Genomic DNA, 24,434 nt, shown 5'->3' on the forward strand with positions numbered 1-24,434 from the left:
TGACTATGAGCTGCAAACAAGCCTGAATGATCAAATCCCTTCTTGGATCTTCAGGGTGTCCAAGCAAACCAGGCCTTTTGAAGTTTCGCTTTTTTGCTGGTCCGCGTTTTACACACAGAAATTGGAACAAGTCCTAACATCATGAATAATATACAGTCTTTGTAAAGTGCTGTTCACTGAATCTTTTCAAAGGCTCAGATTGCTTTTCCTAAATAAACTAAATTTAGACATGTATATGTGGTACCAGTATATGGACCCTTCTGGTCCTACGAGTCTCCTGTGGTCAGAGAGACAAAATTTAACTGGGAGAAGATTTATTTCAATGCCTCCATTTTGGGGAGGCAAATCAGAGCCAAAATAGTCCCAGAAAAAACAACACCATTGCCATTCTTATTTTCAGAGGGGAGCTAAAAGGACTCCCTCCTGGTCAACAGCAGGGCTTATGGTAAAGCTGGCAACAGCGTTTGATTTCCTTGCGAGCTGTTTCCATACCCTCACACCTTCTTTTTGGAGAGGAAGCATTATTTCCTCCTGGGCATTTACACTGACCTTTCCTGGACCGTCATAGATGCAGATGCTGGTCTGTGCAGGGCAGCTCCCATGTGCTGCCTGGCAAGGGTCTATGGGCAGGCAGATTTGACCATCCCCTGTGTAACCCTCTCGACAGACGCATTTGTGCTGGTTTGGCCCGAGGTAAACGCAGTCGGCGTTAGGATTGCAGGCCCTTTTGGAGCACGGGTTGATAGCTTGTGAAAAAAGAAGCGAAGTAAATAAATCATTGCCCACAGATCTAAAATTGAAGACAAGGATTTACCAGAGCACCTCCATGCCAAACAAAGCCTGGGCAGACTAAACTTTTCATAACAGCCAAGTCTGAAGTATTGTGGCCGCATGGAGATGGAAGGGAGGAATGTGTTTATGCTAACGTAGCAACCAACTGTTTGCTTTTGAGCAGAAATGATCTCTTAACTTGGCAAGTTGAGTTATAAACAGATTAAAGCATGTAACGTGCTCATTAAAATATCACAACTATTTCCTTGTTCTCTGGTGGATTTTAACTAGAGAAGGTCAGGTGGGAGGTATAAGGTCTGTGCAAGCTTCAAGCACATGTTAGATCAGTTGGAAAATATTTCTCAATACAATAGGCTTCACTGTTTTCTTTCCGGTGGTTAAACAATATAATGTCATCAGTTCAGCTGTATGGAAAACTGTCCAGCAAGTGTTTTAGTCTTCCATACTCTTCTACTTTCAGGATGGCCCTAGAAGCTCACTAGTTATTTCCATGAACCATTTTTTTTTTTTGAGGCAATAGCATTGCTTGTTCTTTTTCAAAATTAAGCAGTGCTTGGAGTAACTTCTCACATCTTTGTGTCCAGGTTAGCTTATGGTTAAGCACACACTGTATCTAGAAGATGGCATGTCCTGGACACCTACAAAGTGGTGCTTCTCACTGTTTTCTCCTCTTTTCCTCCCTTTCTTTCCCCTCAGCTGGGACTGATCTGAGCCAACCTCTTGTAAACTGTGCTTCCAGCATCGGATTAAACAATATTCTTTGTTGCAATTAGTCTAGGAAGAGGAACTGCTACCATAAGACATAAAGTGACTAGGGAAAAGAAAATCTGGACTCTTATACAGTTAATTTGGACATTCAATGGCAAGTTGAGGGGTCTATAAAGACACCTCTAAGGTAGAGTTTACCTCTAGCTGAGATGCTATTAGCTTTGTTTCATGAAAAACAGGAAAGCTAAGACGAACTTTACTTGTCTCTATATTTTGTGCTTGCTGATGGAACTGGGCTGCCACATGATGGATTTCCCTTGGTTGCTGTTGTTGATTTTCATGGAAGCAAGCTATGAGGCTGAACTGTACCAAGCAGAGGGATATGACAGCAGTGGATTTGTAAGCACTGACGACACAGTGTCCACATTATGTATTTCAAGGGAGTTGACTAGCTTTAGTCTGATTGCACGGATTGTAACTTGTCAGCAATTGGATGGATGGGCTTCTGAAGCACCTTTTAGGATTTTGTTTCATCCTGAAGGAATCTAATTTGTACTTTGGGATATTAGCCCAAGAAAAATGAGATGGTGAGATGTGGCTCAAAAGGGCATATATGAGCTATAACACTGATGGTGGTATATTCAAAGAACTGGGGCAGACACGGAAATTACTCACGTTCACATCGTGTACTGTCCCCGTGGAAGTTGGGCAGACACGAGCATTGCAGCTGACTTCCATCCTCACCCGAGGCCACACACCTGGAGTTTGCAGGGCAGCGCAGCGCCTCACACTCGGCTATGGCTGAGGGACAGAGGGGGACAGGTTAAGCTGCCCTCACTCTGTCAGGCTTTGGGGTTCAGTGAGTGTATTCTACCTGAATCACAGCTGTTGAATACATCCCATATGGAAAATGCCACTTACGCTGATCACAGCGGAGCCCTTTGTATCCAGACAGGCAAGTGCATTTTCCATCCCCTGCAATTCCACTGTGGCAAACTCCATGGACACAGTCACAGACTAGAGGGAGAAATGGATTTGCTTTATGGAATAATAATGGTGTTTGGAAAGACATCATTAGAGGTTATTAGTATCAAGGAGTGTCCTGGCCAGCAGCTTTGGCCAAACCAAGCTCTGACCTGACTTGATAGGCTTCTGTTACTGAGGTGATCAATACTTGCAGCTGCATACGTCAGTAAATAACACACACATTTTGGAGGCTGTTGAGAGCCTGGGGTCTGAAAATCTGCAGAACACACACTGTAACCACCAAACTGACTTGCTGCTAATGCCATAAAACTTGTAAAATTTGACAATCTGAAGTCAAAGTTGGATATGCAACACAGACCTCTTCAATAACAGTTAAGCTATTATTTGGTTTTGCTTCATTTCTGTATCTCTCAAGCATCTCAAGAAGAGATGAATTTTGTGACTTTATTTTTCCCCTCCCTAAACTGAATTTATTTAGATAAAAACATAATTAATCACCGTGGAGTGATCTCAGGCTTCTTTCTTCCTATAGTCTCTCATTTCTGGTTATATTCTTTTTATAAACCCAATAACAATAAGCACACAAGATGATGCATTCACAGTTCAGGCAACTTTAAGACCCTTCTATGAATAATTTTTGAGGCCTTAAGTATACTGCAAAAGCTTTATATTTATAACTGCTTGAATTATGGAAATGATGCTTTTTAGAGAGGCCATTTAGAGTTACACTTGGAAAAGTCTAAAAGAAGTACGGAATTGTATTGCTGACTTGGTTTTTAAGCTGCAGTGATGTAGCATATCCACTTCCTCTTAAAAACATAGCTTGTGTTCATGCAAATCACTTGCACTAATTAATTAATTAGTAATTTCCTACCTATGTTAATAATCTTACTATCAAACCCAGGAATGTCTAAGGTATTACACAAAAGCAGCCACAAATGAACATTGTTTATATTTAATTTATTTTAGAACTTGAGGAGGTTCTATTTGAGCTTGGAGGAGCTCAAATATCTGAAAGCTGAAGTGTAAAATATTGCTTAAATTAATGAATAATTGAATCCTCCAGTAACTTCTTGGAAAATAATTACATTTATGATATTAAATTAATCCAAGTATTTTCCATGAAAATGCTGCCTCAGTTACATTTCTATGTATCAACACTGGCATCCAGTGGACAGCTGGTGGAAAAAGGGTCTTTGAGCCAGCAGTGGTGTAGGATTAATGTAAAAAGGCCAACACAGATTATTTAAATTGAGAGTATTTGTGACTCCTTAAAATTAACATTTTGTAGATCTTGAGGGAAGAAAAGTTTTACTTTGAGATAAACAACCATGACCACTTAAGAGTGACCATTTAAAATTTTTTTTCAGGGAGTTTTCTGTTTTTTCAGTGTAAGAAGCAGGCAAAACTGGAAAATGTTATATGCATGTATACACTCGTGATACATAAACATTTTAAAAAGTGTACACAGCTTTAACTGATCCTTCAGACTTCCACTTCTGACAGATGTATGGCTAATTATCAAATTAATCAATCACCCAAACCCAAAAACTAAAGTAAACACAATCTTTTCCACACCTTTGACAGAATTGTATCTCTCCCTGGCACAGAACAGAGCGAAGAGCTCTCTTTCCTTTCCCCACTGTGTTCTCTAAGGCAGACAGCAGCTCCTACTGGGAACTCTTTAGGCCCTCTACCCATTTCACTTTGTTTTCTTACAGTCTGAATACAGCTTTCACTCCCTTCTTTTCCCCAGTCAAATAAAGCAAGTTAAAACTCTACCTGATGTGCAGTCAGGACCGAATAAATTGTCTTCAGCACATTTTTCACAGGCTGTCCCACCAAACCCTTTCTGTGGATTACACAATGGAAATAAAAACTTGAAGTTTCTCATCTCTTTATACAGATAGATATATACTTAGCAGGCTGAAAACAGCACCTTTTGCTGCCAAGAGAAAATAACATACGCAGTTTCAATCAGTAGCTACCACAATCTAGAGAACTTTGTCTTTCGAACAATCTTGTCCCCACATATTTTTAAAAAAGAATTTCTAGTTCTTCAAATCAGATGTTCTGAATATCAAGGTAAAAATAAAGTACAGTAATCAAGCCTAAAGTCCAAGTCAGGCTTACAATTGTTGGATTGTATTTTCTGGCTAATTCTACCTCTGTCTCTTTTTCACATGTCCCCAGAAGAAGACTTAGGATGTAAAGATGAACTGGTTGTGGGGGAGGTAGAAAAGATTAATTTGAATTGTTTCTATTTTCCTGAGGTTAAACACTACACTTTGCACTCTCAGCAAAGGAACAATGTGTGGAGAATATAGCCCCATGTATAAGTACTTTCTACTTAGGGCAAAAAGTCACAATTAAAAAAAATAGAGGAACTCAAAACACCTGTCTCAGGAAGGTAAGATGAAAGAACTTAATAATTCCACCTGAACACGCTTAAGTCTGGAGAAATAATAGTGCGAAGATTAATGCAATCCAAGCAAAAAAATGAACTCCAAGCTGATCATCACTGCTGTTTCTGGAATACTTTCCTTTAATGTATTTATACAGTAGAACATTCATCACTCCCTAGGACAGCTTACATGCTGTATGCTATTTTTCATTTGAAAGGAGGGACGTACCTGACACGTGCATGTTCCGTTCCCAGTTATGCCCTGTGAGCAGTGGCCTCTCCTGTTGCATGGTGAAGCAGCTCCTCCTGGACAGGCTGGAAGTGACAATGTTTAAGCCATCAGTCACCTTGCTCTGACCCTTCTGCTCCCCTTGGCAGCTGCAGGGTTTTGGACCAAGCAGGGACTCTGGGGTACAGCTGCTGTTTTGTAGCTGCCTGAATCTCTTCACTGGAATCTTAGCAGAGACCATCACCCTCTCTTGTCCGGGAACTCAGGCTAGTGACTGTAGTCAAAGGATTGAACAAAAAAATAATTCTCTTATTCTGAAGTACCATATGGTTTTGTTCCTTCTGATCCACCTCTGTCTGCCACACCCTAAGCTGTTGGTTCCCTGGTACAAGTGGAGCTTGCCTGACCACTCCTGTGTGTTGATATAACTCTGATGGGTTGATAATTTGCCCTCAGGATTTTATTTGATGCTAAGTTAGAGTTTAATAAGCCTTTTTTCTTTCCCCACTAAAAATTGAATTTGCTTTATGTGGGAAATTTTCCTTTTCCCTGTTACCTTCATAAGACTGTGATGATTGATTCAAATGATCTTGGAAATTGAAATATCTAGATATCTCACAACCAAATCCTGTTCAAAGGGCTGTGGTCACTAATCAAGCTTATGTGCCAAAGGTGTGTTATACTCTCTAGTGCCTCTGGTGCTAAAACTATGGCTACAGGCAGTGTTGTGTATATATATATATATATATATGTATGGTGACATGGTCTGAACAAAAACCCCAGCCAGCAGGATAAGAAAAAAATGCCATATTTATAATAAAAGTAGTCCAATTTTTTTGTATGAAAGGTTTCAAGATACAAATTTTTACTGAAAGGTTGCCTACAGGAAATGTATATTACAGTGTTTTTCAGTCAGATTGTTCTGTCAGCTTTTCTCTCCTATAGGGATACCCTTATTTTTCACAGTTGTCCTGCCCTTCCTTGCAAATGATATATTAACTCTCTTCCATAAGCCTTTCCTTCCTGGAATTAGGATTCCCATTAGGTACCATAATTTTGATGCAGATGGTAGCTAAATGTATCATACTCCCATTGGCCTGCCAGGTACTCTGCTGTACATTACTAGTGAGATTTATTGCTTATAAAGAGTCTCAGAGTTTGTTCTGTGTGGGTGGAGATGGGCAGCACCGGATTTGTGCTCCCCCTGCCTAAGTTAGTCCTGATTGAGAGTATTTAATTAATGGGGAAGTTTTAGCAAAAATTAATTTGATTTGGATAGAGTGATGAGCAAATAAGTAGATGTGCATATGTGTACACTTAATTCCACTAAAAGCTTTGGCTTTAAACCAGTCTGTTAGTATTTCTTAATTTATTCCCTAAGGTAGTCTGAGGTCTATTGTATCTGTGTAAGCTTCTTTTGAAAAAAACAATGAGCTTAAGATGAAAATTTTAGTGCTGTTTATCTCATACACCCTGAAATAATAAGATGTTTTAAGAATTTATGTTAAATAACTATAATTGAGGGAAAGTAGTAAATAAATATACTTTAATCTTTCAAGTGGCTTTTAGTGAATCTTGTTTTCTGGCTACCATATGAAAGCTAAATCCTAATGGAAACTGTTTAATATTTGCACAGAATGGAAAATAATTTATTTGCACTGATGATTATATTGAATGTGCAAGGATAGAGAAAACTCAGAGTTCATAGTGTAATTCCTAGGAAAAGTTACTTTTAAATTATTGACAAAGCAGTAATTTAAATTTGGGCTTTTTGTTTCGGTTTGGTTTTTTTGCTGTTGGCATTCATTGCACTTGCCCTTGTCTTCACTACATCTTGTCTCTTGCTTTGAAACCAGGACCAAGGGACAGCTTTATCAGAAGCTGGGTAAATTACCATACTGTTGAACAAGTTTGGCCAGGCAGATAAAATGCTTCCTGCAGCCAGCCATGCTACAGGAGGCAGTGCTGGGACACTGGAGCAGAGCTGGAACAGTCGCCTGCTGCCACCCCGGGGAGAAGAGAGACCTTTGCTTTTATTGAGGATGTTTTTTGACAAGCAATAAGAAAGAGGTGCTCTTGCTTATCTCTTAACAGCTGACAGAGTGTGAAGGCCAAATCTCTAAATCTAGGCCAAAAGAACCGAAATCTATCAGCACTTTTTTCCCTTCATGGATTTAAATTCAGCACTTAAATTCCTAACTTTCCTGTTGTCAAATAGAGCCTCTTTAAATCCCTTTGCTTGACTCCCTGTGAGGCTGAAACAGTGAGTAGTACTTGAAAAGTAGTATTTTGAACCATGTAATTTGGTACCATTAAATTTAGTATCTTTCCTCTTGGCTTTTATTTTTTTCTTTTAACATTTCCCCCTCTTTATTCTTACAGTCCTTTTTACTCAGCTGGTCATGCCATACATCTTTCAGCTGCTACCCAGGCTTTTCTTCAGAGCCATGGCAATATTTGCCCAGAGTGGGAACCTGTGCTGGGGTAGGGAGCAGCTCCTTCTGCACCTGAGATCCACCAGCTGTAGTACCTGTGGCTGGGTGATACAGGCAGTGTTGAAAGGCTGTGCTCTTCCCCCCTGGACCTTTTCTGACCCTTTTCTCTTTTGACTTTATGACTTTTTACAGAGTGTGAGCTGGTGTGCAGCTGGATGACTCGGTGTGCTTCATGGGGAGGGAATGTGACAGAAGATCTTTCATTCACACTGTGTGTTTCAACATGTGCTATCATTTAAGGAAGTCAGAGTTCAATTTAAGACCTGATTTTGTCCTTGCCGTCAGATGCTAAATGTGAAGTAAACCTTTAGTCAGGGATTTTTGCCCTGCCTCAGGAAGGACCGTCTTTCCTCCAAATATTTCAACTTGTGCTGTGTTCTATTACAGAGGTTGAGATAACATAGAGATAACAATTTTTTTTTCCTTCCAAATGAAAGCAGAAACAATGCTGAGACCTTGGTCCTTTGCTTTTTGGGGTCAGGAAGTTTGTCCAAAGGAAGAGGAGGCTTCCTTGCCTTTGCAGCCTCCTTCACACAGTGGTGCAGGCAGGGCTCTGGCTCTGGGACAGGGGACTCACTCTGTTCTCTCCAGAAATACTGATGCCCCTTGTGTGGCTACCCTGATTTTGGGATGATGAGGTAGATTTGGTGGTGGGGTGGTAAACCACCCCACAAGTCACTCAAAAGACATGAGCACACACTACGCACTCAGCTCTTTGCCTGTCTTTTCTCTTGAAGTTGCTGTGAGCTGCAGTTGGACTGCTTTCCTATAGAGGATAAATGGCTGCTGGTATTTAAATAATAGCTTGGGCTAAAATGATATGTTTTTTAAAATCTATTTTGCGGACAAAGGACTTCACAGACATTGCAACAGACCTCGAGGCCATTAACTAAAGGAGGAAACACTCTGGCTGGGCAGGGAAACTTCCTCTGTGGGTCTGGATGCCCATCTTGGTTGCCTGAGATTTGATGTATTTGTGGAGATGCTGAAAAGCTTTTCCTGAGGAAGGGGCAGCAGGAGAGGAGGCACTCCTGATTCCCTTGCTTCAGTAATGGCCTTCAGCATTCACAGGCAGTTCAAGAAACTGTCTCAAGTTGAGCTGTAAGAAAAGATCCTCTCTGCATCACAAAGTCAAGAATTAAAAAGATTTGGAAATAATTCAGATGCAGATTTAGGGTGGTTTTGACCTAAAATGAAACATTTAAATTTGTGGTTTGAAAATCTTAATATTTAAAATCCATTTTAGGGATCCTCCTGAATGAAATAATTTTGCAGGCATTGAATGTAAGGATTTGTTTTGAAAATCCCAAGATCTAAGAGGCTTTCTGAGGCTCTTTAAATTTTTCTATGACTTTTATTTTTTAAATTAAAATTTGAATACCTGTTTTTTCTTCAAATCCCCTAAATTTTAGCTGAAAACTGCTATTTATTTCTACTTTTATAACAAGCTCTGAGAAGCAAACTTCTCACAGCAGTAGTTTCTGAAAAGAAGAAAAGTTGCTGCTTTATTTCTGTTCAAATTCTATAAGAAAATAAATTCCCAAAGCCCAAAACAACTTACCCATGCAGTCTGGGCCCCAGTGTCCCTGGCAGCACTCAGGGTGTTCAAATTCCTTCACACATCGATGCCGACAGCCCGGAAAAGAAAGTGTGTGTGTTTTAATTTCCAGGTAGTACCTGTGGAAAAGAAGTTAGAGCTGCTTTAAAGTACTTAGAAGCCTTCTGTGGGGAAAAATGAAATTCTTAAGTTCTTCTCTTTTCAGTGTCAGACGAGCATTTTAAGCTTGGTTGCATTGCTCTACCTTTTCTTCTTCTTCATTAAAACATACATTAAAACTCAAGGTCTAAAAAGATGCTTGGAGCTGTTTCTTTTGAACAATGTATTTATCTTCCCACTCCAGCCTAAATACAGCACATTTCTCTAAGTTTTGATTTGAAACAGTATTTTAAAAAATGTTTAATATCAAGATTACTTAAATGTTATTTAAGTTCAAAATAGTTACATTTTCTCTAAAATAGTTAATTTTTCTTTAAAATACTGCTTCTTTTTTTTCCAATTGGAATGGCAAGATGTCAAATGGTTTTGAGATATCTCTTCCTGTCCTTCACCCCCACAACTCACTGATCTAGAAATGTGAAAAATAGATTATTTATATGATATATAAATATGATATGATAAGATTAACACATAAGTATAATATAGTAATATATATTTATCATGTATTTTTATATAATTTAGATCAAGTGTGGAGAATAAATGTAGAAGAGATTCTATGATATTATTCAAGAGAAAAATCTGTTAGATCATCAGTAGCAATGTTTATTTTCCTCTTATATCACTTGCAACTTCAAGCATCAAATACCCTGAATGCAGCTTGAGCTCTGGAGCTGGTGAAGCTGATGTAAATGTTCCAGAAGAAAATTGCATAAACTAGAGAATTTTTTATATGTATTAAGTTTTTCTAATGACTGGAGAACAATATTGATGAGAAAGGCTCTGCCAGAGGAGATACCTGCAGTCTGGTGTCCCAGTCCCGTTGGTAATTTTGGTGTAACCAGCAGGGCACTGGGTGTCAAGGTTTAAAGAGCAAGGTACACATTTGGTCTTCATTCTAATGAGCAGCTTTTGATCACATTGCTTCTTCATCTGCAATAGGAGAAGAATAATTAACAACAAAGAAAAACACTACCACGAGTGACATTGCTGAAAAATGGCAAGTTTAACTCAGCTTTGTTCTCACTCACAGCTCTTTTCTGTTCAGCAGGAGCTCCATTTTTTGGAGTTAAACTAGGTAATAGACTATTTATTAGTGCTTTGCAGAAGCTTTGTCTGCACAAAATATGTCCAACCACTGCAGGATAAACCCTTCTAAGTGTAATATTTTTCCCAAGAGTGCTTTATCAACAAATACTTTGAGTTTGTCAGACTTAAAAGCTAGGTTATAGAGACAGCATCATCCTACGGAGTGTTAGTTCCAAAGCTGCTGACAAGTGCCTTCCCCACTCAAAGGCAAAATTAAACAATGTGTGGAGGAGGCAAAATTAAATCAGCACCACTGTACTGATCTAAAGGCTGCTAGTTTCAAATTGCTGTCAAAGAATGACACCTTGCTTTGAGTTCAAAGGTGGAGGTTTTGAATCTGACCCCACCAGAGCATACTGAGAAGAGCAGCCTCATTTTTTTTTTTTTTTTGTTTTAACCTGTTTTCATGTGTCTATTTTAAAGCAGTAAGTCTTTGTTGAACTTCATCTAATGTTGGCTTCATCTTCTTTCTTCCTGGTATTTGTAGAAGTTCATCATTCATAAATGGTGAGAAATGACCTAATTCAGAATATGGTTTTTAAAAACCAGCAACATAACCCTGTGCAGTCCAGAGAGTCCTGGACCTTCTGGGCACTTGTGGGATGCTGCAGCCTCTGTGGAATCTCACAGCTGGTCTGGGTGGGTACCCTGGCACCTTGGGCAGGATCTCTATGTGTCCCTTGGTGGTCCTGGATGAAGCCCTCACTCAGCAATTTCTCCCCTTGACAGCTGGACATTCCAGCAGCAAAATTTGTCACAGACAAAGTTTATCACAGACCACAATAAGGAGATTAAGCTGCATAACCTCAGAGCCACTGTATGTGATTGCCACCACCCACATATAAGCACACTTCAACATCTATTTAGTTGCCAAATTTTAGTCTTCATTAGTGCACTGGTGAAATCTGGTCTGGGTAACATTGAAATATTTGGGTAGTGAAACCCTTTTGTTGTGTAGATGCTTTTCAGGAGTCTGAAGTAAAAATGTGACCTTTTCCCAGATGTGGATATAATGTGGATACAGCTTGAAAAGACATTTGGTTGCTATCAGAAAAGACACCCCACAAAATTTCATTTCAGAACAATAAAATTCACTGGGTGTTTTGAAAAGGAAAAATTAAAATAAAAATAGCTTATGCCCTTTCTCTGCCACCAGCTGTAAAACACTATTTGTTTTGGAATGGTAACATTTTATTTCCACTTTGTCCAAATTCCTCATTTTCTCTTTTTGCTTTTAGAGAAAATGGAATAAAGTTGACTTTTTAGTGTCTCTTCTTTTACTGCCTCTTCTTTTAGTGTTTTGTTTTATTTTTTAAGAAGAAGGATGACTTTAACATATTTCCCAGTACTTTTTGTGCATTTCAATGTATGTTTCCATTTAAAAACTGCAACCAACCAACAACAATAGCAACAAACACCTGAGTGTCTCCCTTTTCCCCCTTCTAATTTTTCTCTGTCCTTTTATTTTCTCTTCTAGATCTGTTTTGCCTCTCTACAAGGGTAATGAAAATAAATGTTGTGAAGTACCACAGATTCATAGTATCTGTACATGACAAATGTACCACTTCCCCTAAGGTCTACAAACCCTTTAAATATGTTTTTAACTTTGTGTTATTACTCTAAATAGTTCAATTCCTTTGATTTTTATCCCTTGCCTGTCTAATTTTTTTTTAGATTTTCTTCCTTTTAGTTAGTAGGAACAGATAATTTTCACTATAGAAAAAACTTCTGTTTTCATCTTCTGACTTACCAGAAATCCCAAGCAATTTCTTTTGATAAATGCATCATTTACAGTATTTTCCACATATGCCAGTTTTAGACACTTTTTCAGTGTACTCATGTTATATCATTTGAGCCAAATTCTCATGCAGAATAAACAGATGCATTTCTGTTATTTCAGAGGTCTGAATTACATAGCTCGTAGGTTATAAATTCATTAGCAGTGACTGTTAAAGTGTTTTTTTTCCTGCTGTAAGATACAGTATCTGATAAATGTTCTCTCTATAAAGCAGAGTAATACAAGCAAATAAAAATCCATTAGGTAAAAAGCTGCTTCTTACCTCATCTTGGACTTGTGATGTCAAACATAGTTTCATTGCAACCAAAAAAGCAAAAAAGAATAAAAACTCTGGACTCTTTTCCATTGTGAGCTGGACTTTTTTCTTTCAAAGTTGTCCAAGCATGAAAACTCAATTCTGATGTAAAATGATTGTTAGAGGTGCTGTTTCTTCTGCATTCTCAGGCAAATACTTCTAACAGGACTCTTGTCTTCCCCAAGGTAAATGAGTGAAGGATAAGGCATGCAGAGCTTGCCCAGGCAGGAGAGATTCCAAAATGCAGGGTATTTGCTGAAAGTTTTCACTGGGAAGCTGAATAAAGCCTCCCCACTGAATGACAGGATATCCTGATGGGCCTCTGATCATTTATTCCTCTCTCTGGAGCTGTTGATAGTACAAACCAAGGACACTGAACTGGTATGACAGAAGATGATTTCTTCTTCTACGTGAACATGGACAGGGGGCTGGAGTAGCTACTGTGCTTCTTATTATTACAGTTATTTAATTGATCTAAAGAGATCTCAGAGATCTCAGAGATCCTCAGAGCAAAGGATCTCTGCAAGTTGGCTTATCAGCCCTTAATCAACAAAAGGATAGGATAGGTCACCCCAATGTGGTTCTGGGAAAAGTACTACAGATTTTATCTCAGGAGGGCAAAATAACATCTTCCACATTTGGTTAGCTAGTTGAAAAGGGGCAGATTTCCCCCACCCCTTTGGATATGCTTGACAGAGATGAATACTCAGATTTGCCAAAACTATTTTGATTTTGCCATTTTGATTTGCCAAAAGCAAGACTTTTCTTTTTTCTGAGTTTTTCAGCTCATTTCTAGTGCTGCTCTTTGCCACTGCTCTGGTCAGTCTTGTAAGGGAGGGCTCTGTCCTGTCTCAAATACCCAATAGTGTGGCAACCTTCAGTTTGTCAGCTTTGCCTGGTCCCCCTGACATTAGAATTTTCTCTGCCATTAGATGGTGCTCCTTAAGGGTGTCTTAATACAAAGCTGTGCTTCATAACACCTTATCTTTAACTCTGTGTGGTTTTCCTAAAGAACTGAGTGGTGATAAGCATATAATGTACAAATCTATCTACTTTTGTTATATGCTCTAACTGCAAAATCGCTGGAGCTGGCAGGGCAAGGTGTTTCCTGTGCATCATCAGATCCTGTTCCTTTCCCTATAGGATGAGGAAAGTAAATCATTCCTTGTTTATGCAGACAGGATAGCAGCCAGGGTTGTGATGGACATGCTGACAGTAGGTGTGTTCCTAAGAAGGGCTGTTTCTTTTTTCTGAGGTCAAGGTTTCATGTTATTTTGGCTTTGCTGCAATGTACAATCTAGCCTGGCGGAAGGGATGGCTCAGGTTTTACTCCAGAAGCAGAATCCTGGAGGATCTCCTCTTCTGTGTGGTGATAGCCCATGGCCACATCCCATTTCTTATGGGATGTTTGAGATGTTTGGGATGTTTGGGATGAAACTTACCCTCCCTCTTCTGCAGGAACCCCTTGTGGGAGTGTGGGCAGAGTGGCTGCCTGGACAGGGTCTGTGTCACCTGGGCAAAACACATCTGGCTGGTCCCTGTGTGGGTGCTGGCAGGAGCTGACAGCTTCTTCAGCAGCTTGAGGTCAGCTGGGTCTCTTGCCTGTTACCACTTCAGGCAGGGCTGTGGTGAAAAGAGCTGTAAATCAAGCACGTCCCTTTCCTGTCCTGTAGACTGAGATAAAAAGTAACAGCATCAGCTCTCTTGTTATCTGCTCTTGCCTCTTGTATAGGCATTTGTGTGAAGTAAACTCTTTTCCCCTTTCCTTCCTCTCCCTTCTCAGCAGAGCATGATCTCCTCACTGACTGCTACGATGTCCACTTTCCTTGTTCCAGAGGGAGCAGCCACCCTTTCCTCCTGTTGGTGATGGGCATTCTCCTTCTTCATGGGGGTTACAGACCATGCCAGGCTCTGACTACAGCTCTACCTGGCTGGCTCCTGCACCACTTTGGGCAGAAATTCGGGCTAAAAGGTCAGCTGGCACACAAGGTGGGGCTCCCTGGGCCCTTGGGGGTATGAAGGTGTCACCTCAGTGCTTGAAGCAGCCTGTGCAGTGTGGCAGGGTGTCTGCCACCAGCCAGGGAGCTGGCTTCCTGAGAACTGGGGTCAATTTGGCATGGGGAGCCCAGCCAAGCCTCCCTTCTCAGATGCCCTGTGTCTCAGCTGCTAGGCACCCTTGCACCTCTGAAAACTTTCAGGCTGCAAGCAGTCTGGTGAAAAAGATTATTAGGAGTTACTGTGTGTGCTTTAATACTGCAAATACCATGTGCTGGGGCATTTCCTTTGGTGTGTTACAGTCTTGCTCTGCTCTCTCATTCCTGGACTGGATGCTCCTACTTTAGGCAATTGTGAACTAGTTGTCCTTTTACTTTCTTCATCCACCTATGGCCTCTCCCAAGTTACTGCTTCTATTTTTGTGCTGTAAATGTCAACCAACCAGAGAAAACGTGACAGCTCATTTATGTAGATGCTTTTGAAAACAATATTTGTGCTTATTTCAGTGTGACAATGAGGTATTTGCTCTTTCTCAGAGCCAGCTTCGTGAGGTCAGTTCAAAAGTAAATCAAAATCAGCAGATACAGACGTGAGGGTCGCAGCACTTGCTTTGTTCTACACAGTTTTGATGACCACACAATTTCCTGCATTTTAAACATTTTTAATTGAATATTGATCACATAGCTTGCATTGTATATTGTTCCCCTTAACTTTCAGAATGTGAAGCTCCCTCGACCAGAGGTGACTAAACTTCGCATGATGATGTCTCAGAAACTCATACAAAGCTCAGACATTTCACAACCATATTGCCAGAGCACCATTTCAGAGGAAGAAATAAGAAAGAAACAAGGCTACTTTGAAAGAAGGCACTCACTACAGCCTGAATATTTGTGAGCTCTGCATGATGAAATCTGGTACTGCTATCCTGGTATGTTCTACCCTACTTGCAGCTCAGCTCCTCTCCCAGGGGTGCAGCCTATTTAGTGAGATCTTAGAGGGTCTCAAGGGTGAGGGCAGTATTGAGCTAAATTTGATATTCTTGGTAATTTGGAAGTAAGCAGAAGAAAATCAATGAATTATTGTTTTTTTTACTGCATGTGGCTTCTGTTTTAGAGCCAGTCACAGCAGGAAAACTGTCACAGGGGTGTTTGAATACAGTTGGAGGCTCCACATGTCTGAGGGAAGTCACTTTGCTCTTTGTTTGGAAACTGGCTGGAGCACCTTGCAGAGGGATAGAGAAATATAAAATGTGTTCATAAGAAGAAAGCTTCCTAGGGGGAGGGAGTCTTTGGCTCTGCCGAGAGAAACGTCTGAATGCTAATTGTAGGTGGGAGGAAGGGGGGTACAAACCCTCAAGTTGCCTAGGAGGAGGCTTGGGGAAAGGAGGGGGGAATATTTGGGAAATACTGCCTTTGATTAACACAGACTTAATTGGAACATAACAAAGAGATATAAAAAAAAAAGGGTTTGGCAAGTTAAATCTTTCCTGTGCCATACATCTGAGGAAGCCAACGGTGGCCTACAGAGAGCCTGAATGGGCAATGTGGAATATGCCAGGGGTGTGTAATTTTATCTGTGGGGTTATGACAGCCATCATTTTGAAACATGGTGACTATCAGAACTAATTAATTCTCCAAGCCCAGAGGATGCATTAAGATGGAGCTGCAGCTGGTATGCTGAGGAATGCCGTGCACCCGGCAGAGGCCATCGCTTTTATCCATGTTAATGAGGGAGAAGGCACAGACAGCTGATCTAAACCCCAATGCACTCACAATGCATACAGCTGATGGCAATGCAGACTGCCAGGCAAGGGGTGGTCTTAGCCATAGATTAGATCCTCATAGTGGCCTCTTCAGCTTGCTTTCTTTCCCTTCTGGTGTTTTTTTTTTTTTTTCTTTCTTTTTTTTTTTTGGTTTTTTTTTGTGTTCTCAAAAGAGTCTTTCAGCTGGTGAAATTGTAAACAAAAGGCATTCTAGCTGAAGCTGTGGTGAGAGGGCTTTGCTAGGGAGCCATGAGGAGAGTGGTGTGTGTGGTGCTAACTTGGACAATGATATTTACCACAAGTTTTCAGGGCAGGATTGAGTTGGAGAGCTGTAAGGCTGAGCTTAGAACCAGTATCATGCTCCAAAATTGAATGACCACAAAATCAGGAGCTGTTCACAGGTACCTCTGCTACCCCTTCATGTTATTTATAATTGCATGTGGCTCAAAAAAATGGAAGTCATCCTCAAGGAATGGGTAAAGTCCCAGGTCATGTATGTTCTGCAGGATACAGGATTTATCGATAAGTCCCCAGTTTCTTGGAAGTGTTCTCCGTGTACAGCTGTGAGACAGATGTACAAGGGGATGGATCTACAGCATTCCTGGGAAGCAATGCCATGGAATAGGGGAAAGGACTTGGTAACCTGGATCTGGAAGTACAGGTGGCTTACAGGAATATTAAAGTCATCTTTGTGTCCCTTTCTATACTTTCCATCTACTGCCTTGTCATTCTTGACAGACCATACACAGACTCTGGTCCCATGTTACTGCCAGCTAATGGTGTGATAAATGGAGGAGGTACTGCCCTGGTACAAAATCTCGACTTTCTTTGAACACTGTGGCTCTTCCTGGTGGTATAACACACTTCAGAATCATTAAATCTCATGTTTAATGAAGTATAAATATAGCATGTATTCCTTGCAGAGATTTGAAATAAAATTGATTACAATTATGAACTGCTGGGTAAATACACTAAAATAAATTTTAGCTTGGGTTAACATGCTGGCTGTGTAAAGCCAGCATGTAAGGAACTTCAGCTTTAAGATGTGATTAAAGGAGATTGAAGTCTAGGATCCAATAATGGACTTTCAAAGTTGGCTCAAATGGATCTTTATGGCTTTTATCATGCAAGCCTATTTTTCAGTTTATAAACATGCAGGAAGGATGGTGGGGTTTTTCTGTATGTGTTTTTTACTGCAGTTCTGCTAAGGTTCCAGTATGTAAAGCAAAAGTGCTAGGGAAGGCCTGAGATTCCAGGATTTGGGATGGGTAGAGGGATGTACGGCATGGATCTCTGATGCTGTAAATATTACATTGATTTTTCTAACCCTACGATGGAGGAGCAGGATGGAGAGCAGCACATCCATTTCACTGCTTAGCAGGTAGCTGTGGTAGGACTGGGGATGTTTGGGAAATTCAGGCACCATAAGTTAAGGGATTTTGTGGAGCTGGGGGCAGGAGCAGAAGCTGTGGTGTTACAGCAATGTTATTACCTGATGATTTCCTTCCTCTAGACAAGCTCTAGACAATGCAGAGAGCTTGCTGTAATTTTGGCCTGTGTAGAACTTGTATGTTTTCACAGTAATATTTCTGTTTTGTCTAGTCAGACTTAAACAAAGATTAATATAGTTAATAATTCACTACAAATGGAACTGAATTGCAGATAGTGATATGGAGCAATCAGCCCTTGCTCAGGTTTTTTTTTTTTCCCCTTCTTCTTTCTTCCTTTTAAACGCAGCCTTTATAGCATTATCCAAATTTGCATGTTTGTGGCTATGGTGGATTGATTTCAGCCAATTATCTTATCTAGGAAAAGCCATCCCCAAATCTGGTTAGGAAAGAAAATCGTGTGGAAAACAATGCGGCGCAATTCCCACAAACAGAATAATAACACAGTGTTGTATTTAATTTCCTTCCTCCTCATGATGTGAAAACTTGCCACGGTTTACATCAAGTTACAGGGCTGTGTGCTGCTCTAGTTGGGTAGCTCGGAGTGGGAATGCAGAATGGGAATCCCTAAGCCAAGGCATGGCTCGGAAGAGCCAAGTGTGGCGTTCCTGGCACGAGTTAGGGGGCCACAGGCACGCAGGGATTGTGAGCTGCTGCCATAGGAAACAGAGCTGGACTCGGGAGAAGGAAACTCAGGCTCTGTTTTTGGCTCCATCATTGAAAGATGTGGACAAGGCGCTATCCATCTGCCTCGGCTGTGTCTCCTTTCTGCCTCTGGAGAGTTTGTCTGGCTCTCACCACGTGTCTGTGTGTCCGTGCCTCCACAGGATGGCTCCTGGGCCAGTTAATGTTGGTAACAACACTCGGTTTCTCCCTCAGCATCCTCTGTTGCCCCTCATTGGGTGCGCAGGACCTCGGCAGGCTCTCTGCCGGAGGGGCCCGTGAGGATGGCCTGGCCCCGGGACCACCGGAGGGCAGCAGAGCCCAAGGCACCGCTCCAAACCCCAAAACCAGAGCCTGGAAGATGCTCCGAGAGGAGGCCTGAGAGCGAGAGGGTAGGAAGAAATATAGGAAAGAAATGGGGATTAAAAGATATGATGGTTAATAAGCATATCGGAAATAAATCCGTCAAATAGAAATGCAAAAAGAGATACATAGAACATAGGTATAACTATGAAAATATATTAAAAAAAATAAAAGGCAAGCAAATACATAAAATTAATATTAAGAGGCATAAAAGAAATATAAAATTAACATAAAGATGTAATAGATATGTATAACAAATAAAAATATAGAATAAAGATACAGAAATGCAATTATGGCAATGTTAAAATGATGCAGCTTTTACGTATAGATATCTGGAAACAGCCACCTGTTGTTAAGAGTAGAAAATACATGAGGTAGAAGGGAGAGGATATAGTCAGATACCTGCACAAACATATGCTGCATCTCAGAAAATGAGCAGTCAGGGGACAGTTCACTTTTCCCTGACTCCCACAAAATTATATATACACTATGAGTAAGAAATTGGAATGATTTCAAATATATGGGAGCATCTGCTGCAGATTTATCCAAAAGATTCTGCTTTGTGCCTTCTGTGTTGAAGACTAAACTTTGTTACAAAGTTTACTGTTTGGTGGTGGTTCTAGTTGTTTGTTTGTTTTTTTTTTATGGTGATGAAGTAAACATAAAAGGATTCTCTCCAATTATACAAAAGCTATGGTAAAAAGACTATACTTTGTGTAAAACACACTGAAAAGCCTAATAAACAGAAAAATGTAAAGCCAATGTTACTGGCAATGAGATTAGGCTGAGCACACATGCAGAAAAACCTCATCAAGGGCTCACCAATGTGTAGCAAGGCTCTTTACAGAAGGCTCTTTTAAAGGACTGTGCAAAGTGCTCACCTACAAACAGATAAGTTTTGGACATGTCTAATATGAAAAAAAAAAAGAGCTACAGTTTTGAAAGTTTTGATGGAGAAGTCAAGTATTTAGAGCTATGAACAATCCAGAATTAAATGTCCTCTCCAAGGCTGTTACTCACTTTAGCAGTTAGACAATATCATGAAGTAGTCCTCTCAAGAGAGGAAAAATGTAGCTTATGTAGGGATTATAAAACAGAAACTACCTAGGTTTTGAGTGCTTGTATTGTTTTCAAATTTTAAAAGTAGAAAGGTTGGGGTTTTTTTTAACTGCTGTGACATTTTTGTGGTTCTTGTTTGTTTGTTTATTGTTTTAAAAAAAGTTTTTGGAAATGCTATGAACTAAAATATTAAAAAAAAAAAAAAGACAGAAAACACCAAACCCAGCTGCAAATAAAGTTTCAATGCAGTTATTTCAAATCCACACAGGTTTTTAGGCACAGAAACAAGACTGATGATGTGAAACTCTAAGGAAGGATAATTTACATCTTTGGGCCCAGTACCAACACTGCCATTTGCAAATGCATCTCTTTCTGGTCCTGCCAGACACTTTTCCAAGACTCTCATCCAGCACTATCTATCTCTTTCTGTAACTGTAGAGTGTACTTTAATATCATTTAACATGAGCAGTGTGAAAGCAGTGTTAAGAAATATTATTTCACATTCACAACTTTTTAGTGTTCTCTTTTTGTCCATCACCATCAATTGACTCTGAACCAACCAGAACCCCAAATTCCCTGGAATTGTCCATATATGACAAATTCTGGCTGGCTGCCCACAGGGTTTTAGGGATAAGGAACAGCGCTGTAGGAAAATGCCATTTAAATTTCAAGTTATTATTTGTTTTTTCTTTTTCAATTTTGACCCACAGCTGTGAAGTAGTATAAAAACTTCAGGAATCATTTGGGGAAATTATGTTATTGATCTCATGGGGGAAAACAAACTCTATTTCCTAGAAGAAAACCAAACAGATGATTAAAAATATGGCCTGAATATTTTAATGACAGAGGTTCTCTTCATTCTTCTTCTGACTCTAGTTTTCATGAAAAATATAGAAAGATTTGGAAGGATCTGGAGAATGAAAATGGCAGATATTAGAAAATTAGGAAGAGATAAATTTCTGTGTAGAGTATGTAGAAAACTGAAGAGAGGTAAAATGAATAGAGGTATTATGATATGTGTAGAAATCACACATAGGAAGTTCTTGAGTTTTTCTTATTTTAATTCTACAATAAGAGATGTTTTGAAAGAATTGTCTCGAAAAAAAGGACAAAAGATAGTTGTTTCTTTGTAAATAAGAGGTGAAAAAAGCTTTCAGTCATTTTTGCTAATGAAACTTCTCTTTTTCTTATTGCATAATGTGGGTAGGTAAAGCTTCATGTTTTAGAAGTTTGTGGTTGAGAAGAACAAGGCAGAAAATTGTTTCACAGACTTCCTGTGCAGCATTTAGAGTGTGTAAGAAGTAAACTCTTGTTTCTTGTAGAAAGTATTCAGAATAACTTTTAGGCTGAAAAAGTTTTACTGAAGGAAAAACATGAATGTTCACTTTTTTTGCCTCAGTTGATGGATAAAGCATCTGTCTGGTGCACTGGACCCCTCGAAATGTAGTTGCTTGTCTCAAACTTTGTTGAGGAGCAATTCAGGCGCCTACACACTGGCATCTAGAGCTGCTTTAGATGCCTTTGGTACTAGTGAGTGCTGTGACTTCCTGGAGTAGCATCTGGCAGCCACATGGGGTACCAGGAGGCCTCCAAAAGAGTCCTAGATGATTAAAACACACCCTGCGGGTATAAGGACTCTAAGGAACTAGAAACCTGAAAGTGCCAAGAGCTGCAGTGGCTACTGAGGATGTAGAATGCAGGATGACCACAGCTATCTCCTTTCCAAGTCCCAGCAGGCAAACATCCATAGAATCCCATTTTTTAAGATGCAGATTTCCCTCTTACTTGTGAACCCCAAGCCAGGAAGCAGTGGCTGCCTGGATGTCCTGAGAACTGCAGTACATGGGACCAGTGTTCTGAGGGGAAAGCAAACTCATTCCTTGAATCAATACCTTCCCTCATAAAAGGATTTTTGGAATCCAGTTTTTTTTTGCTGGGAAAATCAATACAATGGAAAAGTAACAATTTGTTTATCTGATGCTGGCTGCAATCAGAGGGTAGAGTAGATACTCACCTGTCCCATCAACCACCGCTGAGTATTTCAAGAGGTGTTATGAAGCAAGATTTCTGTCTGAATCCAGCTCTCACTGGCTTGGCACTATCAGCTGTTGACTAGTTTTTCAAAAGAACTCAGTTCTCGTTGTGACTATTGTGACCAGGTTTTCAAAATATTTCAACAGACTGAGTGCTGAGCTCCTTTGAAATTATCCTAATAATCATTTAGGTGACTAAATAGCATCTGAGTCTGATTCTAAAAGCTGATTCTTTCTGGAAAATCTTACCACTCAGTGATGAATATTATTAATATTTCATGTTCCCTGTATATAATTTGTTTTTATATATTTTCAGTATTTGAGCTGTTTTGGATGCAGTTTTGTCCTGGTCTAGGGCAAATTTTGGGAGGAAACCTCTAAATGGTGTCCTTCTAGAAAACAAATTCAAGTGGCCCCTTCCCCAACTTTTGGGTTTGGTAAAAGATTTCCTTGGAGAAAAGTGGAAAAAACTGTTTATTTAACAATCAAAGTATTCACGAGTATAAAAAAATGATTAAAATTAAACAATGAAACCTCTTGCAGTTCTGAAGTTATGGCAAATTCAGAAAGTCCTTGTCATGGGGTGTAGCTCAGCTCACTCAGTCTCTTACCAGTCCTTTCTGTGCTGGAATGCAGCCTCCCGGCCCCTGGTGGGCCACAGGTGGGAGCTCCTGGTGTTTGTCTGGGTCTTCAGTCCAGAGCAGGTTTGAACAGTTCCAAGAAACAGAAAAACCACAGTCCAGGACATTTCTCTGCCTCAGCTAGCTAAAAACTAACTAAAAAGCAAAGGAGAGCTCTGTCCTGATGTCTGTCCATGCTGTGGACAGCACAGTCCGGAGAAGCATGTCGGGGAGCAAGTGCCGTTTCTGAAAACAAGTTGCGGCTTCTTCGTTACCCCTTCACTCTTGGAACCTGTCTTAAATGTTCAAAACTCAATATTCAGCATAAACAGAAGAGACAATTGGGGATACAAGCACCATAAAAGTCACCCAAGGACAAGTTTCTGTGAAATTAGAATAGTAGAGCAGCCATAGATTTCACCAGGGTGCAATAACTCAGGGTCAATAAAACACAGCCTTCCTATTGATGGATTGATCACAGTAAAAACTGAATGCTATTATTGAGCAAAGTTTCCTGGGTTGTTGATAAGTAGCAAGAGAAGATATGGTAGAAGAATGAGGGTGAATTCTTCAGTCAGTGTTAATACCTCAAGACCAAAGTCTAGGGTAAAAAGTGACAGTGCTGATGGCAGTCCTGCCTCCAAGGATGACAGCACTGGGGATGGCAGTGAGGCTTTTAAACACTGCATCCATTACAAACTTGGATTTAACTAATTCCTGTCACAGTGCTTAAGAGGCAAAATGCCCAAATTTGGCATCTTTGGCAGAGCTCCTGAGTGAACACATTATTCTGAATTTAACCCTTGAGGTTTGTCAGAGTGCAAGAATATAGTAACATGCTACATAAAATCAATGGTTCCTTTGATGATCTCTTCTTGAGAGTGCTCAATACTGGAGGCTGAGCATAAGAAAATCTATCGTCTCAGTTTCTTGACCAAGATGCTCAACTGTGTTATTTCAAGTTGCCATAAAAAACTTCGTATTTCATCTATAGTTTCTTTATCCAAAAGCAAGGTGCTGGTGCAGGCATATACTCTCACCTTCTTTTAGTCTTTGAGGCAGAGAAATGAGAATAGTTTGATCATTTGGGACTCATGCAGAAGTATGGCAGTGATATTGTAAAGTGAAATATTTATTATTTTTGCTCCAAACTGAATCTAAGAACAAAACTATATAATGTTGGCTTCATGAAAACTGTTCAGTGAGCAGTGTATTGCTCTATCCTTTGAAAGGAAAGGTAGCACAATAGATAGAATTACAGGATTATTTTGAACAGTCTTTGAATAACTTGTTTTCTGACTGGCTTGTTGCTATAACCTCATGCTGCTCCCAGTGTATTGTCTTTGGCTGGAAATTAGATACCTATACAGAGCTGCAAACATCATCAGCAGAACAAGAAATAGAAAATCTCAAATGCATTTGGAGTGAGGCTGCCCTATATATTAGATCCAAGAAGTGTACTTTGAGACACGATGTCGTGGAAGTTGTATTTCGTTCTTTCAATTATTTAAACCACTTGAGCTTGTCTCTCAAACTTAATAACATTGTGAAAATCCCCATGTGAAGTTACGGTTTTATGATACCGGGTAGGGTGTATTTTATTTTCTATTTCCTAAATTATTATTTGTCACTGTAGCACTCTAGATTGCTTTCCTGTAATTGCCTTCCATGTGATAGGTGCTCCAAGTTGTTTTGTCTCTTACACTCTTGGTCATGGAGAGCCCTTCACAAAAGAAATCTCTCTCATTCTGTTTATTCCTGACTTCGGAAGGGGTTTGGGTTCTCCTCTCTTTGCTGTATCAATGCATAGAAAGTGCTTGGGCATAGGTAAAGCACTTCTTTACCTAAATCCCATTTAAAATTTATGGAAAAGAGAATCTTTTAAGTGAAACACTTTTTTCTTTTAGGAATATAAAGCATAATGAAGTTTTCTCATGAAAGCTTTCATACTGATGCTGTTGGTCTAAAATGATCAATCCA

At 39.9% G+C, this 24,434-nt stretch overlaps 1 protein-coding gene across 1 annotated transcript in view; it reads right to left on the bottom strand.

The window, feature by feature from the left end:
• The window catches only part of STAB2 (stabilin 2), a 72,704-nt gene extending 59,921 nt beyond the window's left edge, over window positions 1-12,783 (bottom strand). Inside the window, exons 1-8 of the mRNA XM_015628555.2 lie at window positions 12,479-12,783; window positions 10,129-10,262; window positions 9,177-9,292; window positions 5,121-5,206; window positions 4,270-4,339; window positions 2,422-2,517; window positions 2,176-2,301; window positions 550-746 (exon numbers count right to left, since the gene is read on the bottom strand). Coding sequence (XP_015484041.1) covers window positions 550-746; window positions 2,176-2,301; window positions 2,422-2,517; window positions 4,270-4,339; window positions 5,121-5,206; window positions 9,177-9,292; window positions 10,129-10,262; window positions 12,479-12,562 — 909 coding nt within the window. The 5' untranslated portion in view covers window positions 12,563-12,783. The remainder of the gene's footprint in view (window positions 1-549; window positions 747-2,175; window positions 2,302-2,421; window positions 2,518-4,269; window positions 4,340-5,120; window positions 5,207-9,176; window positions 9,293-10,128; window positions 10,263-12,478) is intronic.
• Window positions 12,784-24,434: the final 11,651 nt, after the last annotated feature.

The sequence above is a fragment of the Parus major genome, chromosome 1A (assembly GCF_001522545.3).
Source record: "Parus major isolate Abel chromosome 1A, Parus_major1.1, whole genome shotgun sequence".
Classification (NCBI taxonomy): domain Eukaryota; kingdom Metazoa; phylum Chordata; class Aves; order Passeriformes; family Paridae; genus Parus; species Parus major.